The sequence below is a fragment of the Phascolarctos cinereus genome, unplaced genomic scaffold (assembly GCF_003287225.1).
Source record: "Phascolarctos cinereus isolate Bilbo 61053 unplaced genomic scaffold, phaCin_HiC Scaffold_9;HRSCAF=440, whole genome shotgun sequence".
Lineage (NCBI taxonomy): Eukaryota > Metazoa > Chordata > Mammalia > Diprotodontia > Phascolarctidae > Phascolarctos > Phascolarctos cinereus.
Window position 1 is genome coordinate 45,115,347 of NW_027556402.1, and position 10,797 is coordinate 45,126,143.

General features: G+C 40.5%; 1 protein-coding gene and 1 pseudogene across 3 annotated transcripts in view; one reads left to right on the forward strand and one right to left on the reverse strand.

Annotated features, from left to right (window-relative positions):
• PPA2 (inorganic pyrophosphatase 2) overlaps nucleotides 1-7,433 on the reverse strand; it is a 117,411-nt gene extending 109,978 nt beyond the window's left edge. For all 3 annotated transcript variants that reach the window (XM_020974746.2, XM_020974747.2, XM_020974745.2), the window contains exon 1: nucleotides 7,220-7,433. In XM_020974746.2, the coding sequence (XP_020830405.1) occupies nucleotides 7,220-7,418 (199 nt within the window). In that variant the 5' untranslated portion in view covers nucleotides 7,419-7,433. The remainder of the gene's footprint in view (nucleotides 1-7,219) is intronic.
• Nucleotides 2,421-2,889, forward strand: LOC110199797 (programmed cell death protein 5 pseudogene; annotated as a pseudogene).
• Nucleotides 7,434-10,797: the final 3,364 nt, after the last annotated feature.

Consider the following 10,797-nt stretch of genomic DNA (forward strand, 5'->3'; position numbering starts at 1 on the left):
AATATAGACCTAAATAATTAGAGAAATAGTAATTGTTCATGGAGACCAAGCCAATATAATAAAAATGACAATACTACTAAGTTAATTAATTTATTCAGTACCATACTGATCAAACTACTTACTTTATAGAGCTAGAAAAAATTATTTAAAAATTCATCTAGAAGAAGAAAAGGTCATGAATCTCAAGGGAGATAATGGAAAAAAAAGTGGGAAGGAAGTGGGTCTAGCAGAAACACATGAATCCAGCTACCTAGGGTTCAATAAACCCAGCTACTGCAAAAAGACTCAGTCTTTGACAAAAACTGCTGTGAAAACTGGACAGTACAGTGGTAGAAATTAGGTTTTACACCAATACTTTAATCCAAGATAAGCTCCAAGTGGATACATGACCCAGGTATAAAAAGTCACATCACAAATTAGAGAAAGAAAGAACAATTACCTTCCAGATGTATGGATAGGGGAAAAGATCATAACTAAACAAAGAAATGGGAGGTTTACACAAGATAAAAGGGACAATTTTGATTACATAAAATTAATGAATTTTTTAATAAACAAATCCAATACAATTAAGATAAGAAAGGAAAGTTAAGTGGGAAAACAATAATTGTAGAAAGTTTCTCTGATAAAGATCCCATTTCTAAGATATATATAGAATTGATTCAAAGTTATAAGAATAAGAGCCATTCTACAACAGATATATGATGTAAGGATAACAAATTGGCAACTCTCAAGGGGGAAAAAAAACCAAACTGTCTATAGCCATGAGAAAAAAAAAACTGCTCCAAAGCACTAATAATTAGAGAAATGCAAATTAAAGCAACTCTGAGGTTCTACCTCACAACCGTCAGATTGGCAAAGCTGACCAAAAAAGCGACTAAAAAATGTTAGAAGGGATTCTGGAAACAAGCACATTACGGGAAGAGACGTGAATTGGTCCGGCAGTTCCTGAAAGCAATTTAGAATTATTCCCCAAAAGTTACCAACCTGTGTTTGCCTTTTGACCCAATAATACAATTAGTAGGCCTATGTCCCAATGAGATCAAAGAAAAAAAATATTTTATTTGTATAAAAATATTTATAGCAAATCTTTTTGTAGTGACAAAGAACCAGCAACTAATAGGATGCCCTTCAACAAGTGGATAATGGCTGAACAAATTACATTATCTAATTTTAGTGGAATACTACTGTTCTATAAGAAACGAAGACAGAGATGATTTCAGAGAAACTTGAGGAGAGTTACATGAACTGATGTAAAGTGAACCACTTACCCAGTAACATACATCAATGTTGCCAAAATGAACAATTCTGAAAGAGTTGAAAATTGTGATCAGTGCAATGATCAATCCGATTCCAAAGAACTAATGATGAGGAATGCTACCTGAGTCCTGAGAGAAAAGATGACAGACTCATAGGCAGGATGAGAAAGACATTTTTGGATGCAGGTAATATGGGTACTTGTTCTGCTTGACTATGCAAATATGACATGAGCTTTTTTGTTTCCCTGTTTCTTTTTTTTTCCCCAGTGGGATCCAGTGGGGTCACGAGTCAGACACAACTGAAACAACTAAACAAGACAACAAAGGAATCTGCATACTAGAAACGGATGGGAACCACCAGAATGTCTGTCAGCTCCCAATTTATGATATGGCTCTCATAGAATCTTTGAGGAATAAAAAGCCTCTGTTGTTCAGTTGTGTCTGACTCTTCATGACCACACGTGGGGTTTTCTTAACAAAGATACTTGAGCAATTTGCCATTTCCTTCTCCAACTCATTTTACAGATGAGGAAACTGAGACAAATAGGGTTAAGTGACTTCTTCAGGGTCCCACAGCTAGTAGGATTCTGAAGCCAAATCGGGACTCAGGTCTTCCTGACTCTAAGCCTAGTGGTCTACTCACTATGCCCCTAGCTACCTAGGTGCTGTGGTACAAGGCCAATGAAAAAATGACTTTTGGATTGTACATGTCATTTACTCTCTTATAGATAATCAAAAGCTAATAATAAACATCCTAAGTGTAGGAAATATCATTCTCCCTAGCCATAAAGAGAAACCTAAAGTGATTTTAAACAGAGAATTTCCAGGCAAGAATCCCAAGCAATATGTCCAAGAAGTCACGGATGAGCAGGGCTAGGCCTTTAGCCTCATGAATGACAGCAGTAATGAACAGGGCTCTGGATTTGGAGAGAGAAAATCCCATCTGGGTTGAAATCCCATCTAGTCCACTGAATAAATGTGACCCTGAGCAAACTTCTCTGTACCTCAGTCTCTTCATCTGTAAAATGAGAAGGCTACCCTCAATGGCCTCACATGCCCCTTCTAGCTCTAAATCTATGATTCTATAAATTCTAACTCCATTGTGATTTCACAATTACAAGACAGTACAATGTAACAACCAGACAAACATGCTTAGGGGACAACAGGACACTTCATTTAAAATATATATATAATATATATTCCCTCCTTGGTGCTATTTAGTTAGCTCATCTTCCACCCCACTAGACCCACCATGGCAGACAAAGACCCGGAGGCCCTGCGGAAGCAGAGGCTGGCTGAACTGCAGGTGAAGCACGGGGACTCTTCCGGTGACCCAGCACAACAGGAGGCAAAACACAGGGAAGCAGAGATGAGAACCAATATTCTGGCTCAAGTTCTGGATCAGCCAGCATGGGCCAGGTTAAGTAATCTAGTACTTGTAAAGTCAGAAAAGGCCAAAGCAGTAGAAAACTACCTCATACAGAAGGCAAGATATGGGCAGATAAGTGGAAAGGTATCACAGCAAGGACTGACAGAAATTCTTGAAAAAGTAAGCCAGCAAACAGAAAAGAAAATAACAGTTAAGTTCAACAGAAGAAAAGTAATGGGTTCTGATGAAGATGATGAATGCTGAAATTTAATGTTTAAAGACTCATAAACTCCTTGAAAAATTTCTAGGAAAAAAATAATACTTGGTAGAGGTAAAGAGTTAATTAAATGGTAACTTTGCTTTCTCCATACATTTTGAGAAAGAAGGGCAAATAAAAAGGACTTGTTTATGTAAAATTATATATATATATATATATATACATATATATACATACATACATATATATATATATATTCTCCCACAGATAAGTGACCAAAGGATATGAATACGAAATGAAGAAATGAAGAAATACAAAGTATTAACTACCATATGAACAAATGCTTCAAATCACTAATAATCAGAAAAATGCAATTATAAACAACTCTCAGGTTTCACCTCATACCTATCTGATTAGCAAAGATGGCAAAAGAGGAAAAGAGCAATTTTTGGAGGCACTTTGGGAAAACAAGTATATTTAGGGCAACATTGATATTGGTCTAACCATGCTAGAAAACAATTTGGAACTATACCCAAAAAAGTCACTAAATAAAACAAAACCTTTGACCAAGAAATACTACTATATTAGGCTTATGTTCCAAGAAGAGCAAGAACAGAGGGAAAGAACCAGTAGCCATTTTCTCAATCTGTGTATTTATATCCCCAATGCCTGAAATGCATTAGGTGCTTAATAAAAGCTTGTTGATTAATTGACCCAAGTGTGCAGAAATATTTAAAGCACTGCTTTTTGTAATACCAAGAACAGCAAATATAAGAGGTACCCATCAATTGGGTATATGAATGTAATGGAACAATATTACAACACAAGAAATGAGAAATATGATCAATTCTGAGAAATTTAGGAAGACCCATACAAACTGAAATAAAGTGAAATGAGCAGAAAGAGAAAAATTTACACAATAACAATGATAACATGAAAGGAAAGAATTTGGAAAGACTTCAGAACTCTGATCAAAGTAGCAAACAATAGCAACTTCAAAGCAGGATGATGAAAAATACTTCTCAACGCCTTGCAAAGTAACTGGACTAGAGATACAGAATAGGATATGCATTCTCCGAAGTGGCAATGCTGGACTATACCTATTTGTTACAAGGAAGGGCTTCTGTTGGGATGGAGGACCTTGTGATGGTAGATTAGTAGGCTGTGATAAAATAACAACCAAAAAAAAAAAGCCTGACTTTTTAATGCACAAAAGAAAACTTAAAAGCACAGAAAGGAACACAAATAAAGTAGTTTGTTGCTGTGTATATACTTCTAAAAAAGGAAACAGAGCTGACAGAAGTTCCTAGTTTCTGATATGAGTCTCTCATTCTCCTTTATGTGCTGAAATATTTGTTTTTGTTAATGATCAGTAAAGTCACAATGAAAAAGAAACTTTTTTAACTTAAAAAAGTAAAACACAGAGAAACTGTCCAAGACAACAATTTGCATCAGTCAAAGTACTTTGTTTCCCAGTACGGTTATTTTTCAATTAGTCATTTATTATGTACCTAGTATGTGCTTGGGCACTGTACCTCATGTTAATATGACTTCCATATAGGCAATTCAGTACTAATACAAAGCAGAAAGCAGACCATTTAGCAATTATTCTAAATAACAGTGTAAGTAAAACCACTTATAGTTCTAAAATTTTCTACCTCCTACTCCATTATCCTTTCAAGAAAAATATTCCTGGATGTGAGAAATATTTCTATTTTAAATCTTTTTTTAAAAAAATACTCCTTATGGAAGCAGTGCTTTTCCTGTGGAAATGAGTTTAAAGTTGCATCACAATACAGTATATAAGCATTGTAAGTTACAAACACCTAAAGTTTGTGCGAGGACAACTACTCCCTCCAACTACTTAAAAACACCTTGAGGTACAGAACACCGCACAGCAACAAAGCTGTACTGAACCAACAGCACCATCTGGTGGTAGCTAATATGAAGAACTGTCTGACCCAACATTTTTCCCCCACTAGCTAGCTCCTTTCTTCGCCCAGGCAGAAAATGTCATGGTCCACATATTTTCCTATCTTCTTCAGCTCACTGCTCAACTGATTTTTTTCTCAGGTAATCTCGTTCTCACATGAACAATCACATCCTCTTTAACATCCTCCTCACCCTGCTCTCCCATCTCCCTCCTGGTTAACTCAGGAAATCTTACTTCATTCTGCTGGGGCAAAAAAAAAAAAAATGACCCTAATCATAGCTGGTAAGCTAAGAGGAGTGTTGGTAATGTCTGACAGGAAGAAAAGGAAAACCAGAAATAAGAAATGAAATTTGACCACCTCATAAACCTTTCAAAATATCTGAAATTCTTCATAATCTACACCAATCTCCATCTGTTTCCCACTAATTAAATCAGCCTTTCTTCAAAAAAAAAAAACAGCAATTGAGTCAAAATTTTAAGATTATTTTATAGTCTTTTTTTGTATTTTTAATTTATAAGTGTTGTTTGTATTGTAACTTTACAATGGTGTTTGCTATTTTATTGCAAACCCACAGTATTTAAATGTGTGATGGATGGATGGATAGAAGGAAGGAAGAATGGATGGATGGATTTATTAGGCACTCAATATGTGCTAAGGCAAATAGGACAATTTGAGACACCAACCACAATAATACTGCTTCTGTGGAATATATTCTCAGTGTCAAAAAACTAACTCATTACATTTTTGCGACATAATCCATTCATTAAAATCTCAGAAAACTGTCCCCTCCCCTACCCCCAAGAAAAACAAAGTCTGTGTACTTCTTCCTATCCATTTGGGCAACCTTCACCAAACAAGGATACCAATGTAAATGATTTGCATCCAAATAAAACCGCAACAGTCACTGTTTTTACTCCACAACAAGAACATACTATCAAGATTTTTTTTTAAAGCAAGAGAACCAGCCAGAGACATCAGTTCCTACCCTAAATCTGGCATAAATTAGTTTGTGACCTTGGGCAAATACTTTAACTTCTAATTCAATTTCTTCAAATGCGGCTGGATTATCTCTAAAATCCTTTCCAACTCTAAATCCTGGCCTACCACCAAATGATCTCTATGGTCTCTTACAGCCCTAAGATTTTTTCAGTTAAGGGGCAACTCACACAAATAGATAAACCCTCAGTCTGTGACCCCCAAGAGAGGCAAGATGGCAAATTGGACAAAAAAGCCAGCTTCCTAAGGAAGATGAAGGGTCAAATCTTGGCTCTGCCAAGAGGTATGACCCTGACAGAACAAGTCACTTAACCTCTGTGTCCCAGTCTAAGACTATTAAAATTACAGAGTAGGGCTGATTTTCGTTAGTAGTTTCCCCCAGTGAAATCATTAACCCAATTTTTAAAAAATTCATACCCCTTATTAGGAGGCAAGACTATTACGCTCCTCTTTCTACCTACTTCTTCTCCCCTTACTCCCTTTTTATCTGGTAAATTGTGCTGTGAAAACAACAGAAGCATGTCACAGCATCACAGAGCCTATAAAATAGGAAATTATACATATTTCTGATGAATTTCACATCCTTTCCTTCCAGGGAGGTTGGCAGACTGCACAGAATTGACTTCATGCGCTGTCTATATTAGTCTAGCTTAAAAACTGGAGATCAGAGAGTTGCCATCACGCCTTCATCTCTGCAGTGAACACCCCTTCCCCCCAAAAAAAGGAATGTGACCCCTCTGTTCAAGCAGCCTTTCCCAAAAGAAAGCTGGCCCCTGCCCCCAAGCCCAGGAGAAAAACTGGGAACTAATCCCTAGCCCGGATCTTTTCAACCTGGCAGTCTTTTAATTCCCTGAGTGATTTCTATGCCGCTAAGTAGCTTGGGGAGGGACAATCAGCTCTTAACGGCGTCTCCCTGGGTAAAGAGAGCAGCTCGGCAGGGCTTCGGGGAGGGCAGCGGGGAACCCACCAAGGTGGTCCTAGGGACGGCGTGACCTTGCCGCAAAGCCCGGAGGAGGGCGGAGGTGGGGAGGAGAGGAGGGGGGAGGGAGCCTAAGGGCGTGCAGAGTAAATGGAAGGGGTATAAATACAGAGTCGTGCAACACTAGACGGGGGTACTTTGGAAGGGAGGGTGCTTGTAATGCGAGGGTTAAAAGGAGGGCTGGTCATGTAAGAGGTGGGGGTGAGGGGAAATGAGAGGGAGAAGAAAGGAGGGAGGAGAGGAAAAAGAAGGAAGAGAAGGTGGGAGGGAGGAGAGGAGAGAGGCGGGGAGGGCACGGGAGGCCTAGGCCGGGAGGGAGGCGGGGCCCTGCGGGAGGCGGGGCCTCTGCGGGGGCAGTCCCCGGCCCCGCCCCCGGCTCGGGAGGGGGGGCGGGGGCGGAAGCCCCGGGCAGGGCCTATCGGCTGGGCCCGGGGTACAGGCCGCGGTGGCTGCGGCGCCGGTACTCACTGAAGTAGACGCGGTATTGGGCGGAGCGCGGGCGGCCCCGCTCTTCCGTGCAGTACTGGCTCATGGCTCGCTGCGGCGGAAACGGCCACGAGCGGCCCACCCAGGCCGCGGCCCGGGCGCCGGCGTCCCGCAGCGGCAGCCCGGGCCTCGGCACCCCCGGCGCGGGCCGTAGCAGCCGCAGCAGCCGCAGTGCGCTCATGGCCTGCTAGCAGCCGCCGCCTCCGCTCCTTCCTCTTCTTCCTTTCCCTCCTCTTCCTCCTCTCCCCTCCCCCTTCCCCTCCGGGTCCCCGCGGCCCCTCCCCAGCCACGCCCCCGCCTCCCGGCCGGGTGCCGGGGGAAGCCGTAGGTCACGGAGCTTTGCTTTGGTCTAAATGAAGCCCAGGTGCGACCTTGAGAGCTTCAACTCCCCAGCACAAAGTTCCTCTTCAGGAAAAATATCATTCTAAAAAGGCACCTACTATGTGCCAGCTGCTTGCTAAGCACCTTTTACAAATAGTAACTCACAACAAACCAAGTAGCTGTAGTCATGGTCTCCATTTTACTAGAAAACCAGCAAAATGGGTCTGGTGACTTGCCCAGGGTCGGATGCAATGACCTGAGTGCGGATTTGAATTCAGGTCTTCCTGACTCCATTCCCAGCAACACTAGCCACTGCACCACCTAGCCACCCCAGGGAAAGACAGACAAAACTGTCTGGCAGAAATTAGGTTTGCATCCACTTCCTGCTCTGTACCAAGTTAAGCTCCAGCTGAATACACGACATAATATATAAGATATAATAATATACAATCATTACACGACATAAATATAAAAGGTCGCCTCATAAAACACATTAGGGGAGCAAAGAGGAAATTACATTTCAGATCTATAGATAGATGAAGAGATTATCACTAAACCCAAAGGATCAGCAAGATGAAATGGACAATTTTGATGGGGTAAAATGAAGAGTGCAGCACAAATGAATCCAGCAGAATGAAGATTAAAAGGAAAATAAATGAGGCCAGGGAGGAATCTTTAAAATGTTTTTTCTGATAAAGGTCTATATGCATATATACATGTATTTTATTTATAGTTATGTATATATGTATATAATCTGCATATTTATTTGCTACATGCTTACATCGTAGAGATTGGTCAATGAAAGCCCAGCAAGGCTAACTGAACCTGCTTCTAAGGACTGGGCTTTCACTGTATAAACATAATATATATGTGTGTTTAGAGCAAGATAGATATATATAGATATATATAGATATATATATCTATATATATAGATATATAGATATATATATTTGATAGAGAGCTGATTCAAATTTATAAAATTAAGAGGTGTTTTCTACTAGATAAATGGTCAATGTATATAAACAGGCAGTTTTCAAAGTAATCCAAGTTATTAATAATCATATATGGGGGTGGGGGTGCCCTAGATCACTAAAAATGAGGGAAATGCAAATTAAAACTACTCTGAGATTCCACCACATATCGTCAGACCAGCAAAGATGACGAAAGAGAAAAATGACAAATGTTGGAGAACAGAAGAGATACACCAATTGCAAGTTCTGTGAGGCAATGAATTGGTCCAATCAACTGAGAAGCGATTTGGAACTGTGCCCAGAAAATTACTAAACTGTGGGTACTCTTTGACCCAGCTTTGCCGCCGTTAGTACTATACCCAGAAGAAAGCAAAGAGAGAGGAAAAGGATCTATATGTACAAAAATACTGATAGCTGCATTTTTTGTGGTAGCCAAACATTTAAAACAAAGGGGGTAAAACTATTGAGGAATGGCTAAACAAATTGTGTAAATGAATACAATGGAATATTCTTATACCATAAGAAATGTTGAAATGGACAATGTTATCACCACATAAATTGTTCTAGTAATATCCATATGAACTGACTTGAGAGTGAAGTGGATATTACTAGAACAATTTATGTGGTGATAACATTATAGAGGAAGACAACTTTGAAAGATTTTAGGGCAGGTGGAGTTGAGATGGCAGATTGGAGCCAGAATCTGTGGAGATCTCCCAAAACAACCTAAAAAGCACACCAAACCAAATTTTGGGCAGGAAAGCCAATTAAAAATCACAATGAGTCATTTTTCCAGCTTGAGGCAGTTTAGGAAGACATAAAGAAAGGGTTTCAAACCAGGAATGAGAGCTTACCAAGAGCATGGAAGTGGTTCCCCAACCTCTAAACCTCATCAGCACTAGTAGTGCTGGCAGTGAAGAGGTCTAGGGGTTTTGGGGTGCTGGGACCCCAAGACCGTGGTACCGGGCCCTGCCTGAAAGAATTCAACTCAAATCTTCTTCAGCCAGAAGAAAAGTTTATTGGTGATAAATCACAGAGGCCAGGTGACGCCCATAAGGATGAGCAGGCATGAGAGGTTCTCAGCCTTGTGGGCCTGAGATTCTCAGCATCTGAATGAGGGCCAAGGTGGATCTTAAATACTAAAGTAACTTTGGGTGGCCAGAGAAGGGGGTTGGGTAAAGGGTGTAGGTAACAATTCTAACTGGGGAGGTGGGGGGGGGCCGAGATTGAATAGACAATGGGAATAGATAGTGGAGGAACAGGAAGGCAGAAGTTTGAAAGGCATCTGCACAAAATCAAGGTGGGGCTAGGACTTTCAAAAGGAGACAAAGGAAGGCCTTTCTGGGGCCTATAGATAAGAGGGAGCCTAAGGCTTTCAAAGGGAGATGAGGGGAGTCGATTAGGAAATTTGAAGGTTTAAGGGTTTTCCGGGTCCTGTAGACAAATAGGAGCCAGATTCTATTCAGGGCAAGGGTTGAAGGTGCATCTGAATAAGATCTAAAGGTAAGCTAGGGCTTTCAAGGGAGATGAGGGTCTGGGGCCTGTGAGTCAGATTCCCTTTGGGGCAAAGGGCAAAGATCTTGGCTTGGGCCCCACCCTCATCACTAAGATTTGGAGTGAGTAATACAAGTTTGAAGCAGGAACACAGTTCAGTGGATAGATTGGTGGGTCTAGAGTCAGGAAGACTGGAATTCAAATCCAGCCTCAGACACTTAATAGCCATGTGACCCTGGGAAAGTCACTTAACTTTTGTTTGCCTTAATCCATTGGAGAAGGAAATGGCCAACCACTCTGGTATCTTTGCCAAGGAAACCCCATGGACAGTATGGTCCACTGGGTCACAAAGAGTTGGACAGGACTGAACAATACAAGTTAGCATATAAGTATTAGATTGGCCAAACACACAAAAAAGAACCTGAGCATGTTTTTTAAAAGTTGTTTCAAAGAATGATCTGTCTTATTGGCTAAGCTTTTAATAAAGAAATGGGAATTTCAATTTTTTTAAAGGAAAATTGATGTGTAATTCTGATGAACCTGAACACAAAATAATATTCTGTTTGACCTTAAGGTCAGCCAAAGACAATTAAAGCCTGTGGCCCCTTGGTCAGATTTTACCTTAGTGATCTAGTCAAATGTTAGCAGCATATCTAATCTGCAGCTTCAGGTTTTTAAAGAAATTAACAAATCAAATGAAAACAACACTAAAGGACATCAGAATACAGGCTATACACACTATCTAATGAGGGTGTGTGTTTGGGGGGCAGGGTC